General features: G+C 38.2%; 1 protein-coding gene across 1 annotated transcript; it reads right to left on the bottom strand.

The window, feature by feature from the left end:
• slc25a25a (solute carrier family 25 member 25a) lies at positions 1-8,212 on the bottom strand. Its single transcript, XM_028034737.1, has 10 exons — positions 8,051-8,212; positions 6,429-6,555; positions 6,253-6,340; positions 6,051-6,162; positions 3,778-3,936; positions 2,308-2,460; positions 2,107-2,214; positions 1,842-2,009; positions 1,612-1,762; positions 1-188 (listed from the first exon to the last, which is right to left on the bottom strand). The coding sequence occupies exons 1-10, from the start codon at positions 8,210-8,212 to the stop codon at positions 1-3; spliced, it is 1,416 nt and encodes a 471-aa protein (XP_027890538.1).
• Between the last annotated feature and the right edge of the window lie 6,787 nt (positions 8,213-14,999).

Below are 14,999 nucleotides of genomic sequence, written 5' to 3'. Positions count from 1 at the left end.
TCAGCGCGACGTCACCCCCAGCTGAGTCTTGAGGTGTTCGTAGACGACGTAGCTGATGCTGACGGCTGGGATGACCTTCAGGAAGTTGGGGGCCAGGCCTCTGTAGAGCCCGGCGGGGCCTTCATTCTGCAGGATCTGCCTGAAGACGCCCGTCATGGACATCTGCTGGTGGTTACCCTCCGTCACAGCTGCAAAAATTAAGATAAAAAAATAGGTAAGAGTTTTCCTCAGTCACCTGAAGCACATGTGTAAAAACTGAAGGCCCAGGGGCCAAATCCGGCCCGCCACCGCTTTTTATCTGGACTTGAGTAAAGTTCTTCAAATCTAACAAAATTGGTGTCAAATGAAAAGTTTTCATTTGTGCTGCTTTCATTTTAGAGATATTAATAAAGAGGTTTCCAGAAATCATCATCAATATCTTGAAAGCAAAAGCAGCACAAACAAACCAGACAAAAATAGCTCAACTGATCGACACCAAATTTGTTTTTGTAAATGTGACCACTTTAAATTTTATTAACATCTTTAAAAACAAAAGCGTCACAAGTGAAAAGTCTCTGCAAACATTTGACACCAATTTTGTTAGATTGGAAGAGGAGAGGATCCGACTTCACTCAGGTTTTATGTGGCTCTAGACTTTAACGACAAAATATGTCAGGTTTTTTTTAATCCTGCGTTCATAGAAGTTCACTCAAAATTCTGATTTTTTTGCGTTGATGCCTAATTTCCCACAAAAATTGTGAAAAGCAGGTGACAGTATTTTACTTTAATTACACTGCTGCCTCAGACTTGATGTCAAAACATCATACATTTGCAAATAATATCTAATCTGCTGCAAATATTTCTAAATTAGCACTGCAAAATCTGTGAGGGATAAACTGAGAACATTGCTTCTTGTTTATTGTAGTTCCTGGCAAAAAGGAAGCATAAAATCTTTAATACATCTAATCTCAGATAAAATGTGCTTCACATTGACTGATTAAAGTTCACTCCCTAGACTGATAAGAGTCTTAGTCTGATGGCAGGAGCATAAATAAAATCTAGAGCAGCAACTGTTATTTTAGTAATCCTTTTTATACATTAGAAATACAAGCTGCAACAATTTAATACTTTTTTTTTTTTTTTAAATAAAATATTTTATTGCCTAAAATCCAACTAGATCCATGATCATTTGTAGCAAAGGAAGCATCTGCAGCTAAACAATATTTATAATGTTGACATGTTTATTATGTTATGAGTTAACCAATTTATAATTTGACAACAAAAGGTGCTTAATAGATTTTTTTTATAGATTTTAATTGGGTGAAACTAAAACTTTGTTACAGACAACATATTCTTTTATTTTAATCACAAAATGTTTATTTTTTGTACAGTTTTGGCCTAATTTCTGCTTTGATTGCGCTGTTTTATCAAATTGCTTTTTTCTTGTTTGTTTATACAACTTAATGATTAATTTATACTTTTAATTATTTTTAATCATTACAATTGCTTGTTTTGTTTATTTTTTGCCCTTTGAGTACTAAGGATATAAGGAGCATTATAAATAAATTCTATGATTATTTCAGTAGTTTATTAATGGTCCTAACTGGGAGGCAGAGAGGAGCTGGGTCTCACCTTGTGCCTGCATGCGGGTTCGGACCAGCGCCAGAGGGTAGCTGGCTAGCTGACCGCAGGTGCTGGACACCGTGCCGCAGGCCAGCAGAACCAGAACGCCGGGGTCTGTACTGTTGGTGCCGTACTGCTGCAGGTAATTGTTCTTCAGCGTCTGAAACCACAAAACCCAGAAATTAAGACTTTGCAGCTCATCAGAACCGAAGTTTAAAGCTAGAAGAGTCCGTTCTCACCTCATACACGGCCAGATCGATGCCGGCGTACGGGATGATGCCCAGCATGTTCGGGATGTAACCCTTATAAAACGCCCCGAGACCTTCTTTCCTGAAAATCTGCTTGGCGCAGTCCGAGATCCCGGAATACTGGCCGGTTGTCCTCAGAGCAAGACGGGTTTTCAGAACCTGGAAAAAAAAAAGAAAAAAGAGGACATGTTACTAAATGCAGACCTCTAAAGCCGATGGTTTTCCAGGTAGGAGATCTAAATAAAAGGATAATCACCTCCATGGGGTAGATGGTGCTCTGGGCAATTACTCCGGCTAAAGAACCTGCCACAAATCTCTCCAGGATGCTCAGAGTCTCCTTGTCGCTGCCGATTAGACGCTTAATCTGCAGAAACCCATTCAGAAAAAAGAAGCACATCAATGGAGGACGAACGTCGGAGATCAGACCTTAAATTTCTAAACTAGTCGCTTCTGTTACCTGCTCATAGGCCATGAACTTCAGGGCCGATTCAGGAGCGATTTTGATGATGTTCACCCCGTTCCCCCGCCACAGCGACCTGGTGCCGCCCTCCTTGATCATCTGCATGAGCCCGCTCATGATGCACATGTTGTTGGTTCGAGATCCGTAAACCTGAGAAGGAAAAAACACCCAGCAGGTAAGTAAACGAGTTAAAAACTTTATTTTAATGGAGGTTAAGTCACAAATAAAATTTAAAATCATTATGAATTAAGTTTAAGACTTCTATTAATCAATGTTGTCATTTCAGTTCCTCCCCCCTGTCTATTATTTGATAGGCTTAGCGTTTCAATATGGGCGCTCCTCGCATCAACAGTAATAAGATGAGGGGGAAACATGTTTATTTTACATACAAAACGCGGTTAAAAATCAATGTTACATATGGCACCAGTGACTAACTGAAAAAATACAAGTTTACTTACTGAAAGTAAAATTTAAAATTATCTTTATAAGAGCAATTGGAGACGATGTTTATGAGTGTTGTCATGTTGAATGCGGTTATCTCAGGGTAAACAGAGTTCTAGTTCCAACTTCCAAATTCATTAGACCATAATTTTTTTTTAAAAAAGCATTAAAGACATTTTAATACAACTTCAGATTCATCAATTTAAGACTTAACGACGTGGACACTGTGGCTTTTTGGGGTGAAATGAGAACATAGACATCTGGGGCGCAGAAAGCTAAATCCAAGTGGGTCAGGTTGGTTTAACTGCAACTGATACGTTTCTAATCAATGAAAAGGTCAAAGTCAACTTTCATTCTGATGTAAACTGGAGCTGCTGGCACATCATGACTTGGCACAGGGCACCCATAATCTCACTGATGACAAGAAGATTTCAAAGTCAAGGGTGTGACGCTTGTTCCTGAGCCCCGACTGGCTGGCGGTACATGGAGAATCGGTCCATGAACTCTGGCTGTCCAGCTCTTACACACCAACTGTTAAAATTTAACTCGTTTATGGCGCAACCCAATGTTAAGCAACAGGGAAGTCGTCACTGTTCTGATTTTGACACCCAGATTTTTTTGGGGGCTGCACAGTGGCACAGTTGGTAGCACTGTTGCCTTGCAGCAAGAAGGTCCTGGGTTCGATTCCCGGCCGGGGAGTTTGCATGTTCTCCCTGTGCATGCGTGGGTTCTCTCCGGGTTCTCCGGCTTCCTCCCACAGTCCAAAAACATGACTGTTAGGTTAATTGGTATATCTAAATTCTCCCTAGGGGTGAGTGTGTGTGTGAATGGTTGTTTGTCCTGTATGTCTTTGTGTTGCCCTGCGACAGACTGGCGACCTGTCCAGGGTGTACCCCGCCTCTCGCCTGCAACGTAGCTGGAGATGGGCACCAGCAACCCTCCCGACCCCATTAGGGACAAAGGGTGAACAGAAAATGGATGGATGGATGGATTTTTTTTTGATTTTTTAAAAGTTTGTCCTCTTACCTGCATCATGACTTTGAGACGGTCCAGTGGGGCGGTGCAGGTTCTGGAAATGGCTCCGGCTCCTCCACCTGCGACCAGGTGCCTCCACCACATTCCAGTCTGCTTCTCCTCCATGGTGAACTCGTCAGGCACCATCAGGTTCTCACCCACATCAAATATCTGCCAACAAAACAGTTCAACTTTTAGAAAAATATCACTCAAAACGGAAAATGTTATACTTGAATTTGAATAGTTCGATTTACAAAATGACACAAATCTTATAAAAATTAATTAGGATGTTTCTGGACTTCTGATCTGCTGATTCAGAACAATTGTTAACTTGAGGATTATAGCAAAGAGTTTTGATATTTTTGGGGACTAAAATTGCTCCAGTTTCAGTTGATGTGGTTCACTTTCAATCTACACTATCAAACAAACCAAACAATTTGAGAAACCTGTTCTCCTCCTCTCCTGTGGGGGCGCTGCACCGAAAACCAGTGAATGAAAACACAAAAACCTCCGAAGAGACATGAGCGCAACTTCCTTCTTCACAAAATTTAAAACAAAAATGGAGCAGCTTAAAATTTTAGCAGCCGTTTGTCGTTCATAAAAGACCCAGAGCCATTTCTCCCGCTAGCATCATGCGTTTGTTTTTGGGTGCATTTACCCAGAATTCCCTGAACTGTGGTTCTTTTCCTGCTTTTGAAGAGTCTTCCATACCGCTTGGCGTTCACATCTCCTTTCGAACTGCACCAGAGTTCACTTCAACCAAACTGAGATCACATTTTTGGTTTGATTGTGCATTCACACATCCACAAACAAACCGAACTTTCTATGAAAATTAACTAGAGTTTAATTAAATCGGATTAAAAAGGGCTGGTGTGGATGGACACTCAAATAACCTAATTTATGCATCAAAGTATGTGAGTTTTGTTAAAGTCAAAACTAGAATCCAACTTGGTAGATGCTTTTCTAGTCCATACCAAAGCCAAATTATCGCAGATTTGTTGGTGCAAGCTAAAAGACGAAGACATCCAAACTGCAAAACTCAGCGCAACATTCCTTCAATCGTCTTCGCTTTGACCCCTGAGGCTTTTCTCATTAGTGACAAAGCTCTTCTGTGAAGGGAAAATATGAGTCACCAGGCAGGTTGTCTTTTCATAGTAAGGGTCAAGCCAAGTCACCGTCACGGATCACACGAGTCGGGATTTAAAATGATTATTGGGGATTATTACCAAGGGCTTTGACGCAGATTTTTAATTCGGGCTCCTTGAACAAAGGAGGAGGCGCTGCTCCTATAAAATGATCAGATTCATGAACCGACTGCTTCCGGTCTTTAATCAATTCCAATCCTTTTTACTGAGAATCTGAACTGTAAGCACAGCATGTGGACAGTAATCAGAGGGGAAAAAAAGAACAAAGATGAGGTGAGAATTTGATTAATTTTGTAAACAAACTGACTGGATTTACTGTCCCGGTCAAACCCTCCAGCAGCTGAGGTTTCGTCAGTAATTCACAATGTTCTTGGCGCTCAGTGAGGGGCGACCGACTCTATTCTCGTCTCTGTCATGAGTACAGGCTGCAGGGCTGCACATCGAGATCCAAAATAACCTGCAGGTCTGCACTGGTTCTGACTGACTGCTGCCCTCGTTTACATAACAGCTCAGCAAGTTGGAAAACCTTTCCAACATAATCCCCACCGGAATGAGCCTCATTTCTTTTCACAGGCCTAATAGAGCTTAATGGATGACGCACGACCTGTGCAGACTGATCTCCGAGAAAACAGGAAATTGACGAGGTGCAACACCCTGATTGCTTAGATTAGCGTGATAGCAGCCATATTGATAAGTCTTATCAGCGAAAATGGGTTATCTCAATATTTATGTAATGCAGGAAGAGTTTGTCTGAATTTAATTTGTAAAAGTAACATTTGACCTCCTTTCCAGATTTGGGTAGAAACCAGTTACATTTACCCGAGTAGCTTTTTACTTTATATTTATAATTCCTAATTGAACTTTCTAAACTTCAACTTTATATTTTGTAATTTTCAAACATCAAGTGACTAATAATTTGATCAGTTACTCAATATTGAGTTGCCTTTTCACCAAATACTTTTTTACTCTTCAGTACTTTCTTGGTAGCGACTTTTTACTTTTACCCAAGTAAAAATATGTAACCAAATAATTTGTTGGTCTCTACCCACTCCTGAAAGAATGAGGCCCGTCTTGTTTAATTTCCCTTTGGGTTCAATAAAGTTTTCTTGAACTGAGTTAAAGTCAGAATGAGGTACTAACCGTGGAGTGTTTCCAGTAAAGGATGATCTCAGGAATGTTGTCAATTTTCTCCACCATTGGGTATTTACTCCAGTCTTTGCTGCCAATCGTTATCATCCCATTCTTATCCATACTGAAAAAAAAGAAAGATAAATTAGTATGATAATTAAACCTAGCATCAACAGGAGCGTAGGTTTTTTTTTTATTTTTTTATTTTAATTACCTCTTCAAGACAGTCTCTGCATGCTGCAGGGAAATATGGACGCCAAGGTCACGAAGGGACTGCATCAACTCTTTGGCGTCGATGTGACCTAGAAATACAGAAACGGATCAGAATCTGCTTAGTCAGAGTGAAACAAAAGGCAAAAGCCACAAACATGAGAAAAAGCGGCTGCATACCGGCGTTCTTCCTGTCGAGACTCTTCACCACCAGCTTCATGTCTTTCTCATAGTCCTGCAGGTAGTGAACGAACTCCTCAAAGTCCAGCTGCCCATCTGCATCTTTTTCTTCACTTTTTAGAGTTTTCTGCAATGACATTAGTGATCATTTGCCTTTTTTCCCCCAAAAACTAAATGCAGACATTAATTTCTCTGAAGGAAACACCATCTTGCAGAATCATTCAGTCACCTGGTAGTAAAACAAATTAAACCGCTTATAAATAAAGAGCTGCCAGTTCGAAATGTACAGTATGTGGGACCACCAATAAGTCACGACACCGGAGATTTAGGGAGTCCCCCCTTCACCATGAAGATATCACTGCACCCCAACCACTAATATCTATCTTTAACATCCCAATCAGGCTGACCCGCCAACTGTTTTAATCCCGTCTGGCTTCAGACCTGCTGAGCTATAACAGGGACAGAAACTGGCTGTACTCCAGGCTGGATAGGACAGACAGATACTTGACCTGCAGACCAGAGTGCAGGCATATGACTGTAACGATACCCTGCAGAGACATTTCAGCCAAGCCATGCAGCTCACTCAAAAGCACAAGGGCATTAATCTGACTTGGAATTGATTTTAGGAATTTAAACAATGGGAGTTTTGTTCTGCAGGATGTTAAGGTTTATTATGGTCTTTATATTCTTCCAATAAGGACTTGAGTCAGGACCATAAAAACTGATTTCAGCTGTACAAACCTCACTCTGAAATGGTTTAATTTTATAACTAAATATCTGGGATAATGAGGCATTTTCAGTCTAATAAAGTTATCTTCAATTTTACAAGTGTTGCTGTGCACCTAAAACTGATTTTTATACTGAAGCACTGTAAAATAGTCAGCTGATGGTGACTCAACAAGGCCCTAAAATGGCTTAGAAGCTAATTTTAAACATTACATTAAAAAGAAGAAAATAATTTCTGAATAAATAAAGTCTGAAAAAAGAAAGTGCATTGCATCAATACCACCTGTTGCAGGGCACATTGGTTTCTTTTGTTTGTTTTTTTAAATAATATATCCATTTTACATTGGCAATAATCGTAGCGTCATAAATGTTGCCTAAATTTTGCCATTATATCATGAGCTGTTTGCACAAACTGGTAATATTTACGATGAAAAATTAGTGTATGGACGAGCAGAGCTGCGTTGGAGTCAATTCCAGTGTTTTCCGGCACCATTTTGGGCTGAAAAAAGGCGGAAAGCCCGACCTAATTAGTCCTGCGTGCTGACCGCATGAATTCCCTTTAAAGGAAGATTTTCCCGGAGAATTGAAAAGACTCGTTCAGAAATGATTCACTATCGAAAGAAAAACAATATTGATATACAGTTTTAATACGGAAGTACAAACTGATTTAGATTAAGTATAACTACCGAATAGGCTTAAAAGAAGTCTAAACTTAGTTAATTTTTTTTTAAACCGGTCTTTTCTACTGTGCGGCCTACACTTCCGCCCGCCGAAAAACTACCAACAATGAAGTAGAATATTTCTAAATAAATATATATAAAGTTTAAATGATTTAAAATTTGTTTCCATATAGTTTCAGTTGATGATAATGAGAATAGTGAATTAATCTGTCCTACCTTTCTCCACTTTTGGTAGGTAGAGAACTCCTGGGAGGGCAGGAACACGCTGAGTTTGTTGAACAGCGACTTCAGCTCCGACGGTAGTCCGTTAGATTCAAAATATTCCACTTCCACTGGGTCCGAGTTGGACACGTGAACGTAAAGGCACAGACCCAGCATAACTCAGCTTGGATAAATTTAAAATAAACTACAATAAATAAATAAATAGTTCTCTGCGGTGTCCTCCTACGCGGGCCGACACTGAATGCCGGTCACATACGCAACCGGCTTCTAAAGAATGTCACGAGGCTCCGCCTCTTCCAGGAATAGTTTCACGTAATTGGCTCATCACACCCCCGGGAATACGTCACTTTACTACTAACCAATCATTGAAGTCCTCCATTGATGGAAGGGGGGGCAGAGTCATATGACGGAGGAATGAACTCAAGCGCTCTCGAGTGTACTATGTGGAATCTATCGACCAATCATGTCACAGCTTTCGTCCAGCACGTGAAGAATTGACCAATCAATTATGTATATGTCGTTTAAAAGGTGATCGTCGAGGCTGCTTCCCGCGAAGTGTTTTATCAAGAAGCTCTTCTTACACATAAAATAAATATGGATAGAAATATGGACGACGCATCCTGCCAAAAAACGAAATAAATATATAAATAAATAAATATCTTGATAAAGTTATTAAAGTGCCAAATATTGTATACAAAAAATAAGAACTATCCTAATTTATTAAATTATACAAATGAATGTTAATACCAATGTTAAATCATTTATAATTTAATATTAGCAGCATTATTTAATTTTCCATTTCATTTCTAATCTTATTGTTTTAACAATTAGTTTCCTTTTGTTTTCCTTCCTTACCTTATTTTTTCATTATTTATATATTACTTCTAAAATTAAACAATGTAAAAGAATTATTTTCTTAGGTTTTGTGAAATTATTTTGCAAAACATAAAAATAACACATACATTTTATTGTAAAAACTACAATAAAATCAGTATTATAAAACCACAGTATGCTACCTGAAAGTTCACAAAGAAATCTTTTTTCTATTTCTGCTTTTTAACATTTTTATATACATTAGAATAAGAACTAAACTATGTCTTTTAAAGTTCTGGTTCTACCTATGAACCTTTACTGAGGGACCAAACAAACAAAGAACAATACAAGCACTGTAAAAATTAGTGTTTACTATAGACTCAGGCATTGAGTCTCCTGACCTTGGTTTGCAGTCTTCCCTGATTCCTGCTTCAGGGAATAAACAATAAATCAAAAAACTTTGTGACATCACAGCAAACCAGTACCCTCTGAGAAATGTTGGTGTTGTATTTGTTGCTGTTTGTGTTTTGCCCTGATACCAGCATGCACAGCCCGTGAAGGCTGTTGGACATAAACTACGTCATGAAAAACAAGCGCCAAAAGCAAAAAATTAAAAGGTGCCAAGAGGTCAGCTGAACATGTTGTGGTTAAATATCTTCATGATGTCTCATGATGCCCACTTTCCCCTATTTTCTTCATTTGGTTTTCCTTTAAAAAGGCGAAAGGTGATTTTCTGAGTAAAATTCCTATCTACCCATTGGTATTTATACCTGCCCTTCAAGGCACACTTCAGTCCATTTCTAAGAATTACCTTCAGGTTTATCACCATTATTCAAACATTGCAAAACTCCACCCACATTTCTTCAAATTCTCCCCAAAACAGCCGGACTTTCTTGTAATCTTTTAAAGATACAATCCATTTATGGAGCAATAAATGCTGCACATCAATCACATGATACAATCTGTTGGGTTTCCTTTGATAGAAAGTTTTTAAAAATACTTTGAATAATTAATTGCGTTTACTCTGCTGTTTATTAACTTGGATCAACTGGAATTGAAATGATTGCTTTGTTTGGGTTTTTTTCAAAGTATCTTGAGATTACGTTTGTTGTGAATTGGCGCTAGATAAATAAAACTGAATAGAATTCATTACATTATTTTTTACTAAGAAATGTTCTCTGGTAATAAAAAAAACTTCCCATGGGCAAGAACTATTTAAAAGAGGGAGGCACACAACCACCGACTGCGTCAGTTGCATTGTACCTAAATTTTACCATTTACCATTGCCTTCAATATATAGTTCTCATGTAACGTCACACTTCAGGGAACTTTGTAGATGACAGCCATCTTGGTATTCGTAGCTGTCATGACAGTTGTTATGGAGTTGCTATGACAACAATGGAAAAAAACAGGCCACAAGCTTAGAACTAGCTCTCGCCTCGTTCCTATCTAACTTAACAGTACAACTATTACTTAATTACAATTTTTGAGTACTCTACCCACCTCTGTGTAATACTAAGATAAATATCAGTGATATTTACTGTAGTACTTACTGCTGAACTAGCAAAATTAGCCTAGCTAATGTGGCTTTTGTCTGCTAGCTAAGACGGACATGTAACCTACATGTATGTTACAACATGTACTTACTCTGCCAGCTACCAGAATCTTGTTATTCACGTGAAGAGTCTGTATGTTCTTTACAAATGCATTTAAACACAGATTGCCTCTATGGCTTTCAGGCCGTGAAGCTACTCCATTTTGTACTCACTCTTCTTGTTCATTAGGCTGTGAACTTTACTGTAGTATGTGATCGAAGGCAGCTTGTCCACGTCATCTGACATATTTTCCTTCTCCATCTCAGCAGCCATTTTGTTCATGTATTGTTCTCTCACACACTGGTGAAGAGTTCCCACACGCTTTCTTTTTCTTGGGCTTGCCTACTAAGATGGCGCGGATCTTCCAACTCAGACTTGTGCTAACTATCTATTGGCTTGGGGGCTGGCAAAAACTGGGGCTTGCCTAGAACATCATTTATCCAAGAATCACCACTGATTTGAACTGATTCTGATGCTTCTCACCAAAAGTTAGAATTTTCCGGATAGTTCAGCTGAAGGCACAAACAGTATGTGCTGTGACTTCTGTCTTGTTTGCGCAGAGGCTTTTCCTTTCATGGTCATGTTAGTTGAAGTTGGCTTTGATCCCAAAGACTTTGGGCTTCTCTGGCAAACAGCATAACAAGTTGAACAACAACTTCAATGTTAGACAGATATTTTAGCCTTCTGGTGCATACGTTATGTAATTATGTAAGCCTGAGTCAAAAAGATTTTCTTCCGTGTTGTATATAAGGGCAGAGTACAAGTGAATCAGTTAATCAAGTTTTTAGGATATTTCAGCAACAAGGCAGTTCAAAGTGCTTTACATAATAAAAATACAAAATTACAAAGTCATAGAAAACACAGTCAACATTTGAAACATTACCTTTTGCCAAATGCTGGCGTTACAAATCAAAATGATGGTAATGTTTTATTGATTATGGTCCAAAAGCAACTCTAAACAGGTGGGGTTTTATTCTGGATTTGAAGTAACTCAATGTTTTGGCTGTTTTGCAATTTTCCAGTAGTTTGTTCCAGATTTGTGATGTGTAGAAGCTGAATGCTGCTTCTCCATGTTTGGTTCTGGTTCTGTGGATGCAGAGCAGAACCAAAACACCTGAGATGTCTGGAAGGTTGATACAACAACAGCAGATCTTTAATGTGTTGTGCTGCAAAGCCATTCAGTGATTTAGAAACAACAGTATTTTAAAGTCTATCCTCTGAGCTACAGGGAGCCAGTGTAGGGACTATAGAACTGGGTGATGTGTTGTGTCTTCCTGGTTTTAGTCAAAACACCAGCAGCAGCAGCAGGATTCTGAATCTGATAGATTTTTTTTATTTTAGGTAGACCTGTGAAGACACTATGTCAGTAATCAATACGACTAAAGATAAACACATGGATGAGTTTCTCTAAATCTTACTGGTTCATTAGTCCTCTAATCTTGGAAATGTTCTTCAGGTGACAGAAGGCCGACTTTGTAACTGTCTTTATGTGGCTATGAATGTTCAGGTCAGAGTCTATCACCACACCCAGATTTCAGGCCTGACCGCTAGTATCTAGCTATTATAACTGCAGATATGCGTTGACTCCAGGTGAATCCGATTGCAGATTTTAGAGTTCATCAAAACAGCAGTTAAAATGCAGCATGAAGACAAACATCTCCTCTTGCTTCTTTGCGTCAAACCTCACAAGGTAAAATGGGTATTGCAGCCCATCTGTTTGCGACAAACATGAATCAGGCGCCCTTTAACCTGCAGAATCAGACAAACAAGTTGTATCTACTGGGGCCAAATCGGTGAAAGGTGAGGCGGCAAAGCATGATTGTTCAGAGGGTGATCTCTGAACAATCGTGTGTGACACTTCGGGGAAAAAACTGCTTTATGCCAGCGAATTGGACCTTTTGTGACTGCTGTTTGAATAAATGCTAATCAGGAAATGTTCTTTGGGTTATATCTCAACACTTGTTGATCATCAGGAAATCCAGAATTCAGCTTTTCTGTCTGTTTTCACTTTTTGTGAGGCTGAATAAAACCTTCGTCTGATAATATATGCAAAATATCTTCCAGCAACTTCAGATGCAGCCAAAACAACTTCTTATTCCTGCAGGTGGCGGCTCATCTGACCTTGCCAGCTGTTATGTTTAAAAAATAGTTTAGACTGAATGTTGGTCAAAACAAATTAAATGGATTATTCTATAAACTATCTTATTTAGATTTAATGTAGAAATCTTTGAAATGGTTGTTGTTACTTTAAATATTGATTGAATCTGAACCTATTTGTCTTATACAATTAAATGATTACAGTTCTGTAAAACAGTATTTAACTCCTTATATGTTTCTTCTGTTTACCTGAGTGATCCTGAGTAAAAACAAAAAGCAGTAAAACGATAACCTAAAAACTCTAGTTTATTCAACTCTTGGAGGTTTGACAAAATTAATAATAAGTTAATACATTTTACTACTGTAAGTTTATCTTTCACAAACTCACACATTTAGGTTCAAAATCTAAAAGTGGCTAAATTTATTTGATTTAAATAGTAGAAGATTGTAGTCACAACTAAATGTGGCTCAAATGTTTTACAGTGCAGCTGCGGTACCACACTGAGGATGCTGGGAGAAATGGTAGTTTGAGCAGCTACTGCTGAGCCAGTTTCATCATTTCAGGGTTCTTTGACCCGATGAGGTCATCAGAGACGTGTAATGCACCAAACTTCATGCCACTCTCCCTCCCTACAGTTGGCAATGTTGAGGCTTGTGAGCTCAGACTGTGACCTTTAAGTCGATAATCATCTTCCTTTTGCAACAACTTGGCTGTTAACATTTTTGACATGGCTGATTGTAGCAGAAACATTTGGAAACCCAGTCAGCATGAGAGATTGTTCCCATTTTAGATCAATTTTTGCATATTTTAAGATAAAAATGATCTATTATCACAGATACATAAAATCTGATTGCATTGCTGGGTTTCATGTTGTTATTTTAAATTATACTGTGGAAATATTTGAGTTTGTGTGACAAAGTTTTCAGCAAACTAACGTAATGATTATGCATCTATATGGTCACACTTACTTTATGTTATGACTATATGTCTGATTGATGTTTTTCCACCCTTTAACTGTTGAACATCCCAAAAAAAACACTGTCTTATTTTGTTATTTATGCGCACAAAAAATGTAAATAAAATGATTTGATTTGATTCAAATTGAGGATTTTAGCTCCAGTCCGGTTTTCTTTAGCTGAACGCTGCCCTCTGCTGATCTGTTCCTACATCGTCTTTAAAGTTAGGAAACCTCCAAACAAAAACAACAAAAAACAGATGTGAGGAGCAGACAAAATTACAGTTTTACATAATACTCTAGAAATATCTATTTCTTTGTATTCTATCCAAGCAGCCATTTATTTTGATCAGGAGTTTTTTCTTTAGGCTCAAACTGGTTTTCACACGCATTCACTCCTGATCATATTAGAGGGTTTTATTTTGGTTTCTTATCAATCACTCAGTCAAGAAAAAGGAAATTTCAGTGGATTAACGACTGTTCTGTTGAAACAGAGACATCTGAACAACAAACCAGATTTAAATGAGGTATTGCTGTCTGTAAACACCAAAAAATAAAAATAAAAAACATTGATTAAAAGGTAGAAAATGTGAATTAAGCTCCAACAAGGTGATTCCCAAAGAGCAGTTAGCTGAAAACTTGTCAGTAGATAATTATTTAAAATGTAAAAATTAATACCTGCTTTTCTGACATAAAATTATTTAAGATACTCCTTTCGTTTTTTCACTAAATGTCTCTGTGGTACTAACTAGTTCTAAAAACCAGCGTTCAATTCAGAGACCCATAGAACAACCACCATAAACGTTCACTCGTACACAAGGACAATTTAGAGACAAATTAGCCCAACAGTCATGTTTTGTTGGCATTGGGGGCAAGCTGCGATACCTGGAAAGATCCCACAATGCTTTGGGAAAACATACAAAGTCCATACAGAAAGACCTCAGGACCCTCTTGTTGTAATGCAATAGTGCTAAATAAATAAAAGAAAATCAAGAATTTTAGTGTTGTAGTCAAAGTACTCAACTGAATCTGATGATGATTTGGTGTCATGATAAGAAGGAGATTCATGCTCCAAACTTAATGACTACTTCCTAATTCTACTAGAGTAAAAATATATTAAAATAATGCTACTCTTACTTGAGCACAATTTTTAGCTAGTATTCCCACTCCATGTAGAATATATACAAAAATAATGGATTTAATAAGCGTTTTTCTTAGTCCTGGGAATATCTGGCCGCACAGCGGCGCTGTTTCACTTACAATTCTACTTGCAGCATGTCTCGTCAAATTAGCAAAAATAAACCGGAAAAGAGGCCATTGATATTTAAGCAAAAAACAAAAAAGTTAACATTAAAATATTTAAGCAAGTAAAACTCGGTTATAAAGTTTAAATGTTACTTATCTCAGATTCAGCAACACATACGGTGTTTTGGTGGTTGGTTATGTTGAGAATAACCGAGCTATTTGAGCTTTTGAGCCTTT

The sequence above is a fragment of the Xiphophorus couchianus genome, chromosome 12 (genome assembly GCF_001444195.1).
Source record: "Xiphophorus couchianus chromosome 12, X_couchianus-1.0, whole genome shotgun sequence".
NCBI lineage: Eukaryota > Metazoa > Chordata > Actinopteri > Cyprinodontiformes > Poeciliidae > Xiphophorus > Xiphophorus couchianus.
The sequence above is the reverse complement of the archived record's forward strand: the minus strand, read 5'-3'. Positions and strand labels throughout refer to the sequence as shown.